Below are 21377 nucleotides of genomic sequence, written 5' to 3'. Positions count from 1 at the left end.
CATTATTCTAATGTGTTTTCCAAGACAGTGACAAGTGTGTGAATGCACATGTTAACAAATGCACAGCGTAGCTTCAAGGTTGTACTAAACCCAGCAGTTAGAACTGGTTCTTTCTGTGGAGAGATATGACTAATTTTTAAATCCTTTTATTAAATTCATTCATTCATGTAATAAAATGCCTCTGTTAGGTTCTCTCTCTGTGTGTATGTGTGTTTATTATCAACATTATTCCAGTTTTTACATAATAAGTGATTTCAAAATAAAATACAATGCTAAGAAAGGATATATATATGTATATATATATATATATATATATATATACACACATGTTAAACAGCAAACTCAAAAGTGGAAAAAATCAGAAAAAACACAAAAATTATAAGCATCATTTTTATTATTATCGTTTTCTGGCTTTTTCACAGAAATAGCAAAAACTATTCAAAACTTCTCAGAGAAACACAGAGATTCCAAATACTGAAAAGGACAAAAACTGCAGTCACCAAAACAGACACTGAGCAATGTGACAGAAAAGGGGCACAGGAGCTAACCCACACAGGTGACAGGCAGTACTTAACAGTGTGCCACAAACAATGGACAGAGTTTATTCAAGAAATGGTGCCGGGGAAGTGGTTCCTCACGTGCAGAAGAATTAAACTAAGCTTTCCTTTCTATTGCATGGAAAAATAATCAGCCTACAATGCCTGTCAGGGCTACACAGTGAGACCTGGTGTCAAAAAACCAAAGTCATCCCCAAGGGGGTGAAATTAAACATGAAATCTGAAAACTGTAAAACAACCTGAAGAAAACAGAGTAGAACCTCCATGACATTGATCTCAACAAATATTTCTTCTTAGATAAAATTCAAAAAGCATAACCAACAAGATCACTATTTATAAAGAAAAAAAGGATTATGTCAAACTAAAAACTTTCTAAATTAATGCTAGAATAAAGAGACAGCTCATATTTTGGGGTAAATATTTACAAACTATAGATTTTGTAGGGATTAATATTTGAAGTAGAAGGAATGCAATATCAAGGAAACAAACAATCCAATCAAAAAGGGGAAACTCCTAAATAGACATTTCTCAAAGGACGATTTACAAATTTTTAACATAGCAAAAAACAAGGAAATAAAAATTAAAAACACAGCAAATATCAGCCCTTGTTAGAACAGCCATTGTAAGAGAGACAAACATTCATCTGGACTGAAGGTGACTCTTACTCATTTATCCTGTGAGGGGCTCTAACTAGCACAGCAGCACTCCTATGGAAGTTTCCAGAAAACTAAAATGTTGTATAATCCAGTCCCCTACTTCTGGTTATATAGATAAATAAACTGAGATCAGCACCCCTAAATTCCTTTGTTCATAACTCACAGTATCTGAGATACAGGAGCAAAATGGTTAAAAAAATGACATTACATTATGTAGGGGCACAGAACAGCACCATATGGCCTTTAAAGATAAGGAAAAAGAGTCATTATCTGTGTCAACCCACATATATCTAGAAGACATTATCTTTAATGAAAAAAAAACACAGTCACAGAAAGGCAAATAGTGCATGGTTTCATGTATAAACTCACAGAAGTAGAAAGCACAATGGAGGTATCAGAGCCTGTGTGGGGGTGGGGATGTGGCTGTTGATCAAAAAGTATAAACTCCCAGTTAGATAAGAACAGTACACTTCATTGATCCCTAGCACAAAATGGTGGCTATAAATCTGATATATACTTTTTAAGTGTTTTTTTCTGCAAAAAGAAGTACATGAAGTAATGTATTTATTAATTATTTGGCCATTCTGTAACATAAGCATTTATCAAAGCATCACAATGTACCTTATACATTATATATACATTATATGTATATACTAAAGAGAAAACATTAAAAAATCCCTTTTCTAGAACAAAATAAATATACTTGTCTAGACTCATCAAGAAGAAAAAAATACCAATATAGTGCCCTGTCTTATTAATTAATCCCAGCTTTCAATGCTTGGACATGAAGATCTTGTGGACACTACCTTTTGTGGCATCCTTCTGTACAATTAGAGAAGTATTAGAAGACCAACGTTCTTAATAGTATGTCTCAAAAGGCAAGTGGCAAGGATCTATTTTCCAAGCCTGAGGAAGCCTGGAAAGGTCATGGTGGTTTCTGGTGACCCAACAGCCACCGCACAGCATTTCTGGATCCGTACCTGTGTGTATAATCCTTTGGTAGGACAAACGACAATTCAGCTGCGACATCCGTCTTCATCTCAGCAGTTGGTATGTAATCCCTAATCAGCTTGGAGATTTTTTCAACATTACATTCAGGAGTCTTCACCATGACTAGGTGATATCCCACACCTGAAAATTTCCATTTAGAAGGTCAAATGAAGCCATTGAATAGTCTCTGCTAAAGCATGCTTAATCTCCATGATTCGGGTCTGTTAGCCACATCTGATAAGGCATTTCTTGTTCTATTATATGAAGACACACACACAATAGCATCAAACAGTTGTGCATGTTGCTAAGAATTTAGCACGCAGTACTGTTAATGCTTAGCTTTTTCTGAGCGATCCCCAGTTCCCAAGCTCTGATGCCCCTGGTGGAGTACAAGGCAGAAAACAGAGAAACTAACTTGACTGGGCATTTCAAGAAGTGACAAATCCACATATCCAGAGTGAGGAGGGGGAGTGTTGATAAAGAGAGAAGCATGGACAGCTCAGGACTGACTGCCTTTGTGCCCCAGGCTACCCTCTCGCTATAATCTTCCAGCTAGAGACAAGGTGTTAGACAGATTTTTGGGCTATTTAATCCACCTTCTTCTCAAATGATCATTCTCTGAATAAAGGAAAGTTTAAAAGATTTGAGTCATGTCTCTGATCATTGACTTCTGCAAATGGCAGGTGGCAGTTTGCTCTGATATTCTGGCGACACATAGAGAATAAGGTGTAGTGTGTATCCTGTGCTACAAGTCACTTGCTTAATCCTCTAAAGAGGTATATTCCTCTGTGTGTGTGTGTGTGTGTGTGTGTGTGTGTGTGTGTGTGTGTGTGTGTGTGTGTGGTGTATGGGATTGAACCCATGGCCATGAGCATGTGAGGCAAGTGATCTTCTACAGAGCTACAATCCCCAACTCTTAAGGAATGTACTACACTAGCTAGCAAATAGTGCCATCAGAGACACTAGCAGAGTGAAGCAATAGCAATCTAAGTTACAAACCACAAGTGGAGAACTACAAGATGTTCTCTGTTCGTATTCTTTTTTACAGCTAAAATGGTAACCAGTAGCTAAGAGAGCCAAGACAAACATTATTTGATGACTCGATCTATACTAATTTAGCTCCCTGAGCTGGACTGCTGCTGCATCCTCTGCTAGGGCTTCTGAATTCTGTAATGTGCTGATATCAAATGGAAGCCGCCATTATTGTTTGCAATTCCCTTCCATTGCCAACATGGTTATCAAACTTAATTTTTCATTAATAAAAAATCCTTTCTGATTCAGGCTGACTTTTTTTTTTCTTTTTTTCGAGACAGGGTTTCCCTGTGTAGCTTTGCGCCTTTCCTGGAACTCACTTGGTAGCCCAGGCTGGCCTCGAACTCACAGAGATCTGCCTGGCTCTGCCTCCCGAGTGCTGGGATTAAAGGCGTGCGCCACCACTGCCCGGCAGGCTGACTTTTATTATGCATTATGAATTATGTATTATATATTTATTCACTGTCTTAAAAACCTACTTTTCCATTGCTCTTTTTTTGTATGTGTATGGTGTGTGCAGGAATGTATGTGAACTCTTGTGTGTGCAAGCATATGTGCGTGTGTGTGTGTGTGTGTGTGTGTGTGTGTGTGTGTGTGTGTGTGTGTGTTGATGAGGGACAGAGATTAACATTGAGTGTCATCCTTGAGTGCTATCCTCCTTATACATTGAGGCAGGGTCTCTTACTTGATCCCAGAGCTTGACGACTGGGCTGTTCTAGCTAGCTAGCTTGCTCTGGGGATTCCCAGTCCCAGTCTCCCTGGAGCTGGGATTACAGGCAGGCCACTACGCCCACCCTGCATTTAAGCATTACATGGGACCCAAACTCAGTCCCGATACTGACATGACACTTCACTTACTAAGCATGTTTCCAGTCCTAATTGCCCATTTCAGCTTCTTTTAAACTGAAAACCCTATCAACAGTCAATATATTCAGGCACTGATTGTGTGTGCCCAGCTGACCTACTATAAAAATGGTTTCTATTTACTGATTGTAAGTGCAAAGGCGTTTAACAATATTATTTACCCTACTTCTGACATTCAGAAAATTTACTACTAAAACCCACATTCCTCTTTGGAGGAGGGAAAAGAACAGGTGGTCTATCCTCCTGGAAGGTGATGAGTCATCATTAAGTACAGAAAAGCACTGGCTTTGGTGTCAGATGCACCCAGGCCCAAATCTCTTCCAATTACTTTCTGGATTTCTCGTTACTGAAATATGAGCCCGGCTTTCTTATCCATAAGAAGGGAGAGTTCTGCAGATAATATTAAATACTGTGTATGAAGAGTGAGATCTAACAACTCACCCATGGGAGAAACAGTGAATTTGAGTTGAATGAATTCAAATAGTGTAATGAAGTCATCGTTAACTACATTCATTGATCTGTCTCTCCCAAGTTTGTATTTCTTACTAGTTTGAGACTGATTATTCTAAAGTCAATAACAAATGGTTTGTATGAACCCACTTTTTATATATTAGTCTTTGTTTTTGCAGTACTAAGGGTTAAATATAGGGCTTATGCATGCCAGGCAGGCATTCTACTGATGATCTGGCACTCTTTTTTACTTTGTTGTGTAGACAAGACAAAAAAAGAATGAAAATGATGTTGGAATAATGTATTTTGAGACAAGGTCTTCCTATGTAGACCTTCCAACCCATCATTCCTACTTCCTCAGCCTACCAAGCACTACAATTATAGGCACGTACCACCACGCCTAGCTAAAAGAATATTATTACAGCACCTATGTCCAAAGAATCAAATAGAGAGACCATATAATTTCTTCAGGAAAAGCGAAGAGCCACAGCACTTCAGGGACCCCATGACCAGGATGGCAATGCGGTCCCCCAGCACATCAGCTTCATCCATGTGATGTGTGGTCAGCAGGATGGTACGGTTCTCTTTGTATTGCTGAAGGAGGTCCCAGGTGGTCCTCCTGGAGACTGGATCCATGCCAGATGTTGGCTCATCAAGTATCACCACCTAGAGACAAGAATAAGTATCCATGGGTCTATTTATTTCACCCTTGCTGCATGTGGGATAATCTACTGTACTTGGGAGACATACGGACTCCAGCTCACTCTAGGATGAATAACTGCTAAATCATTAACTATCACACCTATGACCACATTACATCAACTACATTAATAATGGGGAGCCCCTCTCCTTATAATTTGGGGGAGTTGGATTTATGCCAGCTTTTGTGTTTGAATCTGGAGTAGAGACCCATTTTATTTTATTTCTTACTATCTTTGTATAATGTGTGGATGTAAGAGATGGATATCCAATGTCTTCCTCAATCACTCTACATCTTATCTTTTGAGACAAGGTCTCACATTGAACCCAGAATGCATCGATGAGCTAGACTGGTTGGACAACAAGCTCTGGGGACCTGCCTGTCTCCATACTATCTTTGGTTTAAGACTATAGACACCCACAACCATGCCTGGCACTTTTACCTGGGTGTTGGGGATCTGATGGCAGGTCTCCACATGCCCTGTAGCTACTTTACCATGGAATCATCTTGCTAGCCCCACACGAGCCCATTTGAACTGTTATTTACCTTAGCGTCTCCTATAAGAGCTATAATGATTGAGAGTTTGCGCTTCATCCCTCCGCTCAGATCCTTTGACATTGCATCCCTTTTCTGTAGCAGGCCAAAAGAAGTGAGCATCCTGTGAATTTCTCTGTATCGTTCATTTGGAGATATTCCTTTTATCTAAAAAGAGGAGCCAAAGTTTATGCAGTGTTTTTAACCTCATGTTTAGAAAATTCTTACATTCGGGCTTTAACAGAGCTGTCGGCATATGCTTGTCCTTCTTGTTGCCTCCAGCATGAACTTTTGATAAAGGTAAAGCGGCAGGTCCTTTTTCACACTGCCTGGAGGATTTGAAGAGTGCAGAAAGCCAGTGCTCACCACATAGTAGAAATGAAGGTGTTCGGACACTGTCAGCATCGGGAACAACAGGTCATCCTGGGGACACAAGCCCAAGCTTTTCCTAATTTGAACCATGTCAGATGAGATGTCATATCCACTAATATAGACCTTCCCTCTGGTAGGAAGATACAAACCTAGAATTAAGCAAAGATATGGCAGGGCTTAGCTTCAGCAAGGGTGCATGACAGCAGGCTGCCTACTAGAGCATAGCCTGCAGAGTCTATGGATCATGCAAAAGCAACAGGGTCACCCACAGAGATACATGGATCAGTATGATGTCTGATGATGATGGAGAGAAAAATGACTTTTCCTTTTGGTTTAATTTTATATCCTTTTTGAAAATGGTTTGGAGCTGGGCGGTGGCGGTGCACACCTTTAATCCTAGTACTCCGGAGGCAGAAGCAGGCGGATCTTTGTGAGTTCAAGGCCAGGCTGGCTACAGAGCGAGACCCAGGAAAGGCGCAAAGCTACACAGAGAAACACTGTCTCAAAAAACCAAAAACCAAAAACCAAAACAAAAGAAAGAAAGAAAGAAAGAAAGAAAGAAAGAAAGAAAGAAAGAAAGAAAGAAAGAAGACAAAAGAAAAGAAAAAATGGTTTGGTTTTGGAATTTAAATGATGTAATCACAGCATTTCCCCCCTTCCCTTTCCTCCCACCAACCCCTCCCATTTGCCTCCCTCTACTATCAATTTTGTGACCTCTTTTTAAATTGTTGATAAGTAGGTATATATGTATTCCAAAATATATAAATATAACCTTCTCAGTCAATATAATGTTTCTTTTACATATATGATTTCAGGCAATGTATAGCCAACTAGGAGGTTCTTCCCTGAGGAAGACTTTCTCCCTCTCTTGACACCCCTTAGTTTACTGTAGCTCTTTGTGTATGGCTGGGGCCCTGTGAGATTTCCGCTTCCACATTAAAATATCTACAGCTATCCTCCTTGTTTGGGTCTTGTGACAGGGTTTCTCTGTAGCTTTGGAGCCTGTCCTGGACTAGTTCTGTAGACCAGGCTGGCCTCGAACTCACAGAGATCCACCTGCCTCTGCCTCCCAAGTGCTCGGATTACAGGTGTGTGCCACCAGCGCCCGGTCTGTTTGGGTCTTCTTTAGGCAGCCATGTCGTTGAGATTTCACGGATGTATTTTCCCTGACATTTCTAGAAGACACAATCTCAGAGTGGACTTCCTGTCCCTCATTATCTTTCCACACCCTCTTCCCTGATGGTCCCCGAGCCTTAGACACAAGAGTTGTGTTATAGATGTATCAGCTGAGCTGGGAACCACACACTTATTTTCTGGATTTTTGTCAATTTTTGGAATGGTTTCCATTTATCGAAGTTTCTTTCTTTGATAAGGGGAGAAGTCTATATGTATCTGTGTTTACAATGATAAATATTTAGAATACAATTAGGAATCATGATGGTTTAATAAAGGTGTGGCTTTAGGCTCTCCTCCAAGATCGGTGACCTCACTAGCCCCAGGCAGTTGGCCAGATTCCAGCACCAGGCACGGTTTCCCTCTTCCTGAGCAGGCCTTAAGTCCAATGAGAAAGCTGGTGGTTACTGCCGAGACACACATGCCACCATCGCGCCCTTCAGGTTATCGTGGCGTGTTGGTCGTTGTTGTGCACAGGGATCCCAGCTGGGATAGGACTGTTGATTGCCTCCCCCTTTGGAGGGTTAAATGGTACCTCCTGTTAACATGAAAGCTGGTCCTCAGGGAGGAGGCTTTCAGGGGAGATCCAGCTCAGATCCTCAGAATCCTGTGTCTGAAGTATATGGTGTCATCAGCAATAGAGATTTACCTTCAAACCCCAGGATGAAAACCAATGGCAATAGCAATAGCCTATAAGATTTGCCCAGCCAACAACTTGAAAAGGGGCTTCTCATATCTAGCATTGGGGTTTCTGTTACATAGTCTATGGTACTGTCAGCCTAGGTGGGAAATTTCCATTTAAACTATATATGTATACACAGAGACTTGTATGTATTATAAGTCATTCTAGGTAAATAGAAATAATACGATTCTTTGTGGGGTTGATTTCGGACATCCTCACTGTTAGTTTACACTCTCCCTCTCTCCTTCTGTATTCATCTCCTTCTCACCTCCATTTTAATTTCTCCCTTCAAATCACTTGTACTCTGATATTCTCCTCTCTGGTGCCACCCCACAGCCCCTTTTTGTTTTCCTGGTACCTGCAGTTACTCCAGGTTATTTACCCACACCTGAAGATTTGGAGCTAGGAGCCACAGATGAGAGGCAGCAGTCCACGTTTGTCTTTCTGGGTCTCTGTTACCTCACTCAGTATAAGCGTTTCTAGTTCCATCCATTTACCAGCAAAGTTCATGATTTCAGTTTGTCTGTTTGTTTTGACAGCTAAGTAGTATACCATAGTGTGTATGGACCACATTTTCATTACCCATCCATCAGTTGAAGGACATTTCCTAGCTATTGTGATTAGAGCAGCAATAAACATGACTGAGCAAGTCTCTTTGGAGTAGGCTATTGAGTCCTTGGGGCATATGCCAAGGAGTTAAATAACTGGTCCAGAGAGCACATTCACATTCAGCTTTTTGAGAATTCTCCACACTGATTTCTATAGTGGCTGAAGCAATTTGCAATCCCATCAAATGTGAATTCTTTATATATTCTGAATATTAATCTTCTTTCAGATGTTTAGCTGGAAAATATTCTCTTCCATTCTATGGGCTTCCTTTTCACTTCATTTTATTCCTTTGATGTACAGAAGCAAAGATACTAAAAATTTTTATGATGTCCCACTTATCAAGTGTTGCCCTTAATTCCAGGGCAAATGGAGTCCTATTTACAAAGTCCTTTCCTAGGTTTACATCATATAGGGTACTGCCTTCTGCCAGTTTCAGGTTTCACATTAAGGCTGTTGATCCATTTGGAGTTAGTTTTTGTGCTTGGTGATAGATACAGGTCTAATTACATTCTTCTACATGTGGAATCCAGTTTTCTATGCACCATTCATTGAAGATGCTTTCTTTTGTCTAGCATATGTTTTTGGCATCTTTTTCAAATATCAGATGGCTGTAGCTACTTGTACTCATGTTTGGGTGTTCAATTTTGTTCACTTTCAAATTTGTTCACATGTGTTTACAAAAGCACATCTGCTTTTGCTCCAGTACTGTATTGTCTTTATTCCTATGGCTCTGTAATATATCTTCATGTCTAGAGTATAAATCCCTCTGGCATTGTTCTTTTTGCTCAGGATTGTTTTAGTTATGCAGAATCCTTTGTGGTTCCATGTAAATCATAGAATAGTTTTTCCATTTCTTTGAAGAATGATATGGGGATTTTAATTAAGATTACATCAAATCTGAGAATAATTTTCACAATATTAGCTCTATCAACCCATGAGCCTGGGATGTCTTTCAGTTTTCTAGTGTCTCTATCTCTTTCTTCAGAGGTTTAAGGTTTCCACTGTAGATGCCCTTCACCTCCTTGGTTAGGTTTATTCACAGATATTTTATTTTGTTGAAGCTATTGTAAATGGGAGTGTGTCCACAATCTCTTACTCTTTGTTGGGGCATAGAAAAGCTATCCATTTCTTGGTGTGTGTTGAGTCTGTATCCTACCATGTTACTAAAATTGTTGATTGTTTTTTTAGAAGTTTTCTGGTAGAATTTCTGGAATCTCTTATGTATAATGTCATCTGTAAATAGAGACAGTTTTGATTTCTTTTTTCCCTGTTTGTAGCTATCTACTTTACTTCTCTTTCCTTATTTCTCCAGCTAGTGCTTCGAGCACATCTTTGCATCATTAGCAAATGTTTCCCCAGCATACATGAATGTAACACATCTTTAACACCCCACATCACTGGTCCCTTGATTGCAGCATGCCGCAGTGGCAGGTGGCGGTGCCTGGTGGGTGGCAGTGCCAGCCCCTCTTCTGCTTCCAGGCTTGCTTCACGGGCTCTCTCTTGTGCATCCTCTTCTGTACTAGTCACTGCGCTGTGCTTAAGGACATTTGAAAATCTCTGCCTTATAAAGCAACAGTAACAGGTTCTGGGACAAGGACGTGCCACTGTGGACAACTGTCATGCACACGTAACACATGGAGTGTGTTCCAAGACAGCAATACGGGGACATCCGTGAGTGGGAGGAGATACCGCACTGCTGTCAACCGTGACAGTGATTCCTTTACAGTCACGTAACACTTCTTCAGAAAGGATGCCTTTAAGAGAAGAGGTTTTTAAACTGAGGTTCAGGAGAAATTCACTAACACTCAATCTGCATCACTCACTGTCTCAGAAGCCCTACCCATCCAGCATGCCCTAGAGATCTCAGGCCTGTCCCGGATCTCACCTGACACTGTCATGTTCTTTCTGCCGTTCCTCACTCTTTTTCTCTTCTCTGGTCATGTGACAGTTGCTGTGCTCTTGTTCCCTGCATGTCCTTGTAATACACATCACTCTTCCTATTTATGGTTTTTTCAATCTTTTCCTAGACTCAAAGCAGGAATTATTCAAGATTGCCAGGGTAGAACCCTCCCTTTGAGATGTGTTTCTCAAGCCACATTACAAAACTCCTGTCTACTCATCAGAATCCTCAACCAATATAAAATCCCTAGAGGTAAAGACTTGAGGCCTGTCTGTTCCCTTTGGGTTTCTATCTCAATACCTTGTATGTTAATAATTTATATTAATGGAATAAACAAAGTTATTGGCTCATATGAAATGTATTGGTTGAAATGAATTAAATGTGGAATTCTTAGGCTGATGGCATGGTCCAGTGGGTAAAGGCGCTTGTTGCCACACCTGACAGCCTGAGTTCAATCCCAATCCCATAGGAAGGAGAGAGAGTGCTGGGGTTGGCCTCTGACCTCTACATGTGTGCTATGGCACAAATGTGCCTCTCCCCAGACACACAACATAAGTAAATAAAAACGAGGTTTATTTTTAAGTGGACTATTTGAGAAATTAGAGAATTTTCTGGGTGTAGTTCCCCATCTTAAGAAGCAGTTGGGCTATACAGATATATACATATGTCAAAATTTAGCAAGTAAAATTTAAACATTACAAAATATTTGTATCAAAAGAAAATTTCTAAGTTACAGAACAGAAAGAATATTTAATGTCTAAAACTAACTTTGAAATATTTTTAAATGGGTTGACAGGTATATAAAAAGTACAGTAAATGGGGCTGGAGAGATGGCTCAGTGGTTAAGAGAACTGGCTGTTCTTCTAGAGAACCTGAGTTCAATTCCCAGCACCCATATGGTGGCTCACAACCATCTGTAGTGAAATCTGGCACCCTCTTCTGGCCTGCAAGCATACATGCAGACAGAACACTGTATACATAACAAATAAATAAATAAATCTTTTAAAAGAAAAAAAAGTATAGTAAAATGTTGGTATAGTAGAATAGGTTATATATATCCATATTTATATATATTTCTATAAATATCCACATATATATATATATATATATATATGTGGATATTTGATTTAAAATTTTTCAGTTCGGCTCTGTGTTTGAAATATTGTCAACAAATCAATATATATTCATGGTGTGCATTCGCAGGGGGAGTAATGCACACCAAGAAAATCATAATGGTTTCCTGTGACGTGGAGAGAAGAACAGAAAGTAAAGCAAAGTGGGGACCAATAAAGGCGATGACCACAAACTTTAAAAGAGGGACTTGGATGATCAGTCCGAATGGCACACTCCAAAGAAAGGTGGGCTTGAAGAATTGGAGACATAGAAATAAGCACTAATCTAATTGTATAATAATGGTTTGTACTTTAAGAACTGAGTGAATTAACTAACTGTATTACGATGATGTCAGCTTCAGGAGTGTCAGCAGAAGCCTCACACTTGACCCTTGGTCCACTGAACTTGTCCCCAGTGTGACCCTGGATACACACCACCCTCAGTGTCACCCCAGATACACACCTGTGAGAATGGACAAGGTGGTGGTCTTTCCTGCCCCATTATGTCCTAGAAGAACTGTTATCTGTCCCTCATACAAGTTCAAAGACAAGTCTTTTACCGCCATCAGGGTACTATTTTTTAAGGTGAATTGCTGTAAAAGGAAAAACAAGGACTAATTTGATTACTGTTACCTGTAAATGAGGACTCAGCAATTATTCAGAGTTGGAGAAAAATGCCATTAATCTCAAGGCTGAGAATTAAAAAAAAAGTCAAAGAGAGATTAAATTATGGAGACCAAACAATGCTTTCAAGCAGTACACAGGGACGGTTTCAGGCAGGCTACAGACTCCCCCTGACCGGTCTTAGGTTGTTGCTGTGCTCCAACCTTAAAGCTGATAAAACCCCAGCCAGCCCCAGCCAGTCAGGCCCAGTGACCTCAGTCAGTCTTTCTTCTGTCTCAGAATGATCTACTGAGGCTCCGGTTGCATTTCACCAGCTTGTAGACTCTACTCATTACACCTAAGAGGAACGCGTGAGCCACACAACTATCTACCTAGCTACACATTCCGAAATTTGGGACTGACAGATCCCAGACATCTCTCTTTACTGCATACTAAAAGCTCATTAGTCATTAATCAGTGCTAATCAGCTCATTTATTTATTCAACAAGAAATTATTGTTGTGTAGCACACATTGTAGAATATGCTTTGATTGTAGCTATGAAGAAGGTATACACGGTGCCTTCTCCCATGACAGAAAAATAATTGTAACAGGAGAACAGGAAACACGTATGCATATATACAAATGAATGATTTAGCATTTTAGTAAACATTAGCCAAAGTATGCCTCAGTGGAACAAACAGAGAGCTCAGAACAACACTCCTGTAAATAGTCAGATACTCAACAAAGGAAGAAAGGTAGCGTATCAGCTGGGCAACATGGAAGCACACACCATGGAAACTGTATATCTAACAATGGACAGGAAGTTGCAAAAGGAATCGCAAAGACTAGTTAAACACACCTTTCTCCACCTGTACTTGAAAGAAACAGTGCTTTGGATAAGATGGTAAATTGCAGATTTTCTGCTATAGGCTTAGAGCCAATCCAGACCTTCAACAGTACCAGGCACTCACAGTGCCATTTAAGTTTTTCACTGAGAAGTGAACTCTTGCTACTGGACATTAGCTCCTCCCCTGAACCAAATTCCTTAAACCCCTACCTAAAAAACTTCAACCTGACCTCTTTGTTGTTGTTGCAGACACACTTAAGTACACTCTATTCTCCCACTCTTTCTTTCTCTCTTCCTCCCTCCTCAGGCATCTCCCTCTCTCCCTTCCTCCCATATTGTTGATATTCGAGGTGAAAATTCCACGTCATGTCTAGAAGATACTATCTCACAGCAGGCATTCTGTTCCTTTGGCTCTTACAATTTTCCCTCCCGCTTTTCCATAATGTCCCCTGAGCATCATGTATAAGGTATAAGGGTTCACTGCAGTTATATCAGTGGGGGTTGGTTACCCCATGGCTCAGAGGCTTTAAGTTGGATAGGACTATTCATGCAGCTGGGTAGCACTAATTACTGCTTTTCTTCTTAACACAACTGTCACAGCAGTTTGTGATCGAATGAGGGCTAGTCCTGAGGGAGGAGGCTTCCAGGTCCATTACAACTTAATTTCTCCAAGTCCTGTGTCCAAAACGTGGTGTTTCAGCAACAGGACCTTACTTTGAAGTTCTGGGAGACAAACAAGGGCAAGAAGAATATATTCTCTTCTTTGACAGACATCTTGGGTTTCCTGGTTATTTATCTTTTACTCTTCCCACTCTGGTGGGACATAAGACATTCTGATTTCAACTTATGGTGAGATGTGCATTGTGATGGGCTTATGACATATACTAGTCCTTACTTTTAAATCTGTGCCTACTAGTCCTAACATCTATATCACGTCCCTAATGAAACTCTTCTACTGTACATGTTTACTGTTAATGGTCACCATTTCATGCTTCTTCACATGTCTAACATTTTCATTTGTTCAATACATTTTGTTATGAGAAAACCACGGCTACGTGGTAGCGGTTATTGTCCACCATATACTAACCCCTTTGGTTATTAAATACACTTAATCTGGGACTCAACAGAGTAAAGACAGAGTTTAGGCTTGGTCAGCTCACCTCAGAAATGTATTTTAGTGAGTACCCAGGAAAATCTCTTCTTGCTTTTTTACGGACTGTCATCATGCAGATCTGAATTTCTTCAGTCTAGAAATATTCAGGGAGAGTTTCTTCTGTCCCAGGGTTTGGAACTATTTCTTTAGTCTGCTTCATTTCCAGGCTCTAAAATTGACTTTGTTTTTGGAGTACCCCAAGTATAGAGATTGCATGCTTCCTTTTAGAGTCATAGGTCCAGTTTCTCTATATCAATATAGATGACTAAAGACTGGCCATCTGTCTAGATCCTTCAACTGCCAATCTATCATGCCAACCAAAGATGACCCCTCCCCCGCCCCCCAAAAAAAACCTTTACATGCCTCTCATTACTCTAGTAGAGTTCTTTTTGTGGCTTGTCCATGGTTAGAATTATCAAATGGCTTCAAGGAGGAAAACATACAGAACTTGTAAGTTCAGTTTAGAAGACTTATCATTCTTGGGTGTTGTAAATAATCTAGTCCTTGTTGATTTTATAGCCTAGTTAATATAAGAATTTTATCTGATGTATTCATTTCTGTATCCCTAGTACCAGTCATCTTCTAGAAAACAATGCATTCTCAGAAGCCAGCTGTTGAATTTCTTGAGTAAACAATTAATGCTACAGAAAAGGGCTTTGGGTTGGCTGAGCATTCACGACATTCCCTATGCAAGTTTGGGAAGAGAGCTGGAAAAAAGGAACTACTGTGAGAGCAGAGCTGTGTGTCAGGGCAATTCCAGATGAACCACTGTACCAACAGAGGAGCATGGAGGGCAGGCAGTTCTGCGGGGAAATAAAGATGAAGAGAGGAGAGACAGCAGAAAAAGGGCACAAGACACTTCCTTTGATAGAGCACTGCCATATTAAGAAAATGTGTGATGTTAGTAAATATCCAAAGAAAACCAGTGAAAAGGCTGTTTGACACCTGTACTGATACGATCAAAGCAGAATGTGGGGGCAACTCATTGGCGGGAAAGGAGCCACATGACCCGTCCTCCATGGGCCCTTAACCCAGGTACATAGCAGAAACTATGGGAAGGATTCAATTGCCACAAATTATGAAATTAAACATTCAAATGAAGTTGGAATAGCTCCTTGGGAGGCAAGAGAATGTCAGCAGGTATGAGTTTCCTGAAAAAAAAAAATACACCCTGCCAGATCCAGAAATGAATAAAAGCCTAACAAAACATATTCGCCAAATATTTTGCCAGAAAATACTGCAAACAGTTTAATCTCTAATAAAACAAATCAGGGTATAATTTTCAAATATCTAATCAAAGTTGCATCTTGACTCCACCATGGAGGACCACGGAAGATACCATTATTAGCTACATAAAGGTAGATCCTATTCTGAAGGAAGGAGAGAACTAGCACAGAGATGCTATTTAGAGACAGACTTTCATTCTATATCCAAGTGAGTGAAACTCACAAATATCCCAAGGGCTGGGATAACAAACCTGCACTGCCATGCCCAGGCAACACATGGACTTTTGATTCTCTTGCATACACTTAAATTTTATCTTACAAAAGGACTCTTCATTAGCATAGCTGTGGAATTGTGACCATGACAAACATTTAATCTTCATAGTAGACTGATTCTTCATCCTATCAAGAAACAGAAACCTGCTGAATAAATACCTTGTACAAATGTTGAATCCGGATTCCAGCCTCTAAGCCAATAGGTTCAGGTTCAACAAAATCATTTGTGGGTAAGTCAGTGATCTGGCTCTCTTCCTTGTCTGAGGCTTGCTCTCCAAACCAGTAGGCTTTCTAAAATAACAAGAACAACCAAAATCGTTGTCGTCGTCGTCGTCGTCGTCATCATCATCATCATCATCATCATCATGGTATTACTGGAAAGGTAAGTGTTCTAAAGATTTCAAAGCTCTCTGGCTCAGTTTACTCTAGTTTGAAGAGAGTACAATAAATGTCTTTAAACTAAACTGTGAAGCAAATTGTCTGTCTGTAATACTACTTTCTAACATTACAATTACAGAACACACATTCTGCTGAACGCTTTACAAGAAGAAAGTCAATGATGTTGCCTCAGAAGTGCAGGGTGAGCAGCGCTGCCCACTCCAAGTCAGATCTTTCTGGCAGGGTTGATCTACATATTGTGGAAATGCTAGAACTTTTGAGTGAGTCTGATGGATAAAATCATTTTCTTAAATATTTTAAACCACTTTGCTTTTTTTTCAACCAAATAGTCCTTTTTAAAATTTTATCTATCTATCTATCTATCTATCTATCTATCTATCTATCTATCTATCTATCTATCATTTGTTTGTTTTTCTTTTTTAAAATATTTTTATTTTATAATTAACTTAATTTCACATATCAGCCACGGATTGTCCGGTCCTCTCTCTTCCCACCCCCCAATCCACCCCCCTATTCCCACCTCCTCCAAGGCAAGGTCTCCCCTGGGGAGTCAGCCCAGCCTGGTAGACTCAGCTGAGGCAGGTCCAGTCCCCGCCTCCCTACACCAAGGCTGAGCAAAGTGTCCCAGCATAGTCCCTTTTACTGATGTTATACAAACAATGAAAGGCAAGTCTATGGTGTCTTAGTTCAAAACCAAGTAGGGCAACTTACTGTACTGCGTAGTCTCTGCCTTCTTTACCATTTAACTATTTATGGAGGAAAGCCCGTACTACTTAATTATATATTTGACAAATTATTAAGTTTTGATCCTTAAAAAATAGAGCATCATCCCAATAGGGATGGAAAATGCATTTGGTAAAATTCAGAATATCTTCATTATAAAAGTTTTCAAAAAAAGTATGGTAAGAATTTACTCAACACATTAAAGACAATTATAAGCCCACAGCCAACATCATCTCAAATTGGGGAACGTTGGAAGTGTTCACGCTAACATCTGGAACAAGGGTGTTCATATTTTACCATCCTTATTTAACTCGGTAGTGGAAGTCTTAGCCAGGCAATTAAGTAAGAGAAATAAATAAAAGTCACCCAAACAGTAAAGGGGGAAGTCAGATGATTTCAGTTTGCAGGCAATAACTGATAAATTCAGTGAACTTCACCAGTTAACTACAGAAATGAATAATTTTTTTTAATATACTAAAAACACACTAGTTGAAATAGAAATCAAGAAAATTATCCCCCAACAATAGCAATAGCTACAAAAATGCCTGGGAGTAAATTTAATCAAATACATGACTTCTTTAACATTAAGAAATAAATAGGATGCTGAAATGTGGGGCTTGCTTCCTTGCATCCACTTCCTTCCAGGTTCACTAAGAGACCCTGTCTCAAAGGAGTGAGGAGTGTGATGAGAAAGACACTGAGAGTCCTCCACTGCACTACATGCACGCACACAGGTATGTGCTGCATGAATCCTAAATGGTCTTATAATAAAACCAGATATGGGGGCAAATGCTGAAAGATCAGAGGAAACAAGCCACAGCCACTTCTCATTTCGCCAATGCCTCAGTCGAAAAGAGAAGATCTTGTCTCCACAAATCCTCAGACTGAATGCCTCTGAGTCCTCAGCCTAAAGTCCTGATTCCTGTCTCCTTTTCCTGCCCAGCCCTATCACTTCCTGTCTCAACCTTCCTAGTACTGGGATTAAAGGTGTGTGCCACCACTGCCTGGCTGTTTCTCTTTTAAGTTAATTTTTTTTCTCTTTTAAATTAATCTTGTGTAGTCCAGGGTGGGTATGAACTCACAGAGATCCAGACAGATCTCTGCCATGCCTCCCAAGTGCTAGGATTAAAGGTGTGTGCCATGATTGCCTGACCTCTGTGGTCAACTTTGTGGCTGGCTCTGTCCTCTGATCTTCAAGCAAGTTTTATTAGAGTACAACAAAATATCACCACATTTTCCCTTTTTTGTCTAAAATAATAAAAGGGTATAACTAATATAAGAAAAACTATATACAATAAGCACAATAACTATATACAATATACACAGTCAAGAATTATATTAACAATGCCCAGTCCACTAACATTTGACAAATTCAGAGAAAATACTCCATTATTTATCCTATTTTGGTGAATCCAAAATATTGTATCTACTTCACATTTTATCCTAACCTGTATTACCAACCCCAAACTATCTTTTGATGTCTTTCAAACTTACACACTTTACACCTCTTTAGTGAGTTTCTTTTCTGAATTTGTTAACAAGGAAAACTACAACTATAACTATTAGTCTTCAACAACTTCCTCAGAGACCAGAGAAGGAAATAATATTACCCAAGTAAATAGGAAGTGCAAGCAAGCAACTTCCAAAAAAATGTGAGAAACGACAGAAACAGCTGAATGCCTGGACAGTTACCCAAAGTTCATTTGCAATGTTGGGGCAGCCATCCTACAGGCCTAGCATATCTGACAGACTTATCTGTGAAGCAGAATATTATGAAGGGCCTTCCTATCTTGTCTTGGCAAGGTTCAGCAGTGCTTTCATTTGTGTCCTGCTTGTCAATTTTTGACAGCATACTATCAGCAGTTGAAGCAAGGGTACTTTCTTGTCCAGTGGCTAACTTCTGCCACAAAGAAAGTAAACTCCATAAGGAGTTTCTTCAATGCCCTTCATCTTCTCTGAAGTAGGTTGGTGTTGCCAGGGGCAGACATGTCTCATTGTCATTAATAAAAGAATCTATGTTATTAAACCATCTTAAATGCCATATTCTGTAGATCTCTGAAGTGTTTGAAGATGATCTGTCTATCTAAAATATCTGTTTGACCTTGAAAACATACCTAATATTATGACAAGTTCAATTGTAATAGGTGACTAACTACTAATCTGAATTTCTTTATTATCCTAAACAGTTTATAATAATAACTTTCAAGGACTAACAATATGTATTACATTGTTAAATGAACTGTATATGTACAATACCTTGAATAAGAGTAGAAATGTATGTACAGTATGTTCCAGCAAAAATAATCTCAACTTTGTATCAATACACACAATTTGTATACAATATACAAAAATACAATCCAATGTAAAATATTTAAAACTAATAGTTGCTTTTTAAAAGTAGATTCAATAACCTACCTTTTAATCTTATCAGGTATGTGTTCCAATATATGTTTGTACACACACACACACACACACACACACACACACACACACACACACACAATATCTGACCACAAAATCAACATCTCTGGTTTTTCCCTATATTGTAAAGCTGTGGTATCTGACTAAGATAACAATGGAATAACAACATACACAGATGAATGGAACACATTATAGAATCCAAATACAAGTCTATCTATGTATAGGAAGTTGGTTTTTGACCAGGTGCCAAATAATAGAAATGTATTGAATTTTAAAAGTCTCTTCAATAAATGCTGCTGAGAAAATTGGATATCTGTGCACAGAAAGAGATCAGATGCCAATCTTACAGCACATATGAGAATCAAACATCTAAAACTATTAGAAGAAAATGGGGCAATACTTTAAGATATTGGGATAGGTGATGCTTTTTTTATAATAAGATCTTCACAGCTCAACAACACAAGCAAAATCAGGCCAATGGAATCACATTGAGCCAAGGACCATCTGCAAGCAGGTGTAATGATCAACACAGCAAAGCTTACCTGTGAACTTTGTACACTAGTTGTCTAAAAGTAGTGTTTTCAGAATATATAGGCAATTGAAACTTATCAATAGTGAGAAAAACAAGTGTAATGCAATTTCAAAATGGCAAATTATATGAACAGGTATTTCTCAAAAGGCGTACAAAGGGCCAGTAAGTAAAAAAATCACCATCACTAAGGGAGCTACAAATCAAAATCACACAAGGATATATAATCACACACATTGATGACTATTAGCATAAACAATAACATAACAAATCCTGCTGAATGTGAAGAGAAAGGGCTCTCACACATTTCTAGTGGGAATCTAAATCAGTGCATCCATTATGTAAAACAGCACAGAAGATCCTCAGAAGAACAAAGATAGAACTAGCAACCCAATTTTACTCTATGTTTACTGCAATACTATTCTCTGTAGCCAAGACACAGATTTGATGGATGAATGGATATAGAAAATGAGGTATGCATGCAAATGGAATATGGTTTGATCATAAAAGAAGACTGTACCATTTGCTTACTTTGGCATGCGTACCTGGAGGAAATAATGTTAAGCAAAATAACTCACAATGCAAGCTAAAATAAATGCCAATTTCTTAGAAATACAGAGTAGTATATAGTCACTACAGTCTAGGAAATGGAGGGAGTAAATGGAAAAATAAACTTAGAGGGAATATGACCTACTTGTTCTTTAGCATGGCAGGGTGACTATAATTTACAGTAATCTATTAATGTGTCTTCTAAGGGACTAAAAGAGAAGATTTTAAAGCTTCTCAAAACAAAGAAATGATAATTCTTTAAGGAAATACAAACAATAATTAACCTGATTTAATCAACTACTCATCACATATTTATATTAAAATTGTATACCATTTTCCATTAATATGCAGTCATTACATCAATAAAAAATAAAAAATAGGCATGGGTATAATTTGTCCTCTCCTAACTAGGGTCTACAGACATCACCGTGTATTCATTCAGATGGGATTTTTTTTTTGCAGAAAACCATTTCATTTCACTAATACATATGGCAAACAATGGTGTTACAGTGCAATAAGAATGAGGAATTATGGTGGCTAATCTTCATTGTTCATTAAATCGCCTTGAGATTTGCCTAGGTACTCAATACAACACATTTCTGGGTATGTCCCTGAGGGTTTTTCCAGAAAGGAATAACTAAAGGGAGGGAACAACATTGACTATGCAACACCCAGTAACCCAGGCACTGATGGAATAAAGGTGAAGAGGGCAGGATCCCACCAGCAAAGACATCCCAGCTCTGTTTCCTGATATCTATGAGATGAGAAGCTTTGTTTGGTCACACCTTTGCACAAATGTGTTCTGCCTCTCCTCAACTCAAAATGACATGGCTATGGGACTGTGGACTGGGCCTAAATGAACCTTTGTTCCTTTAACTTGTCCCTCTGAGTTATTTGTCACTGGAACAGGAAGTCTGATATCACAGCCCCCATGCAGAGGATGGTAGACTCAATCCTGCTTACTCTTTGCAGACAGGCACAGAATGACTGGGGGTTCTAAAGAACATGGGTGCAGGTGTGCT

At 39.3% G+C, this 21377-nt stretch overlaps 1 protein-coding gene across 11 annotated transcripts in view; it reads right to left on the bottom strand.

Moving 5' to 3' along the window:
- Positions 1–21377, bottom strand: part of LOC102926537 (phospholipid-transporting ATPase ABCA3-like) — a 106736-nt gene that overhangs the window by 48818 nt on the left and 36541 nt on the right. For all 11 annotated transcript variants that reach the window (XR_013044499.1, XM_016004156.3, XM_006985724.4 and 8 more), the window contains 6 exons: positions 15894–16025; positions 12095–12224; positions 6150–6304; positions 5796–5951; positions 5005–5215; positions 2194–2344 (listed from right to left, as the gene is read on the bottom strand). Coding sequence is in view for 10 of the 11 variants with exons in the window: in XM_016004156.3 (XP_015859642.1) it covers positions 2194–2344; positions 5005–5215; positions 5796–5951; positions 6150–6304; positions 12095–12224; positions 15894–16025 (935 nt within the window). In the remaining variant the exon portion in view is untranslated. The remainder of the gene's footprint in view (positions 1–2193; positions 2345–5004; positions 5216–5795; positions 5952–6149; positions 6305–12094; positions 12225–15893; positions 16026–21377) is intronic.

This window comes from Peromyscus maniculatus, chromosome 1 (assembly GCF_049852395.1).
Source record: "Peromyscus maniculatus bairdii isolate BWxNUB_F1_BW_parent chromosome 1, HU_Pman_BW_mat_3.1, whole genome shotgun sequence".
NCBI lineage: Eukaryota > Metazoa > Chordata > Mammalia > Rodentia > Cricetidae > Peromyscus > Peromyscus maniculatus.
This window is presented reverse-complemented; position numbering and strand designations above follow the sequence as displayed.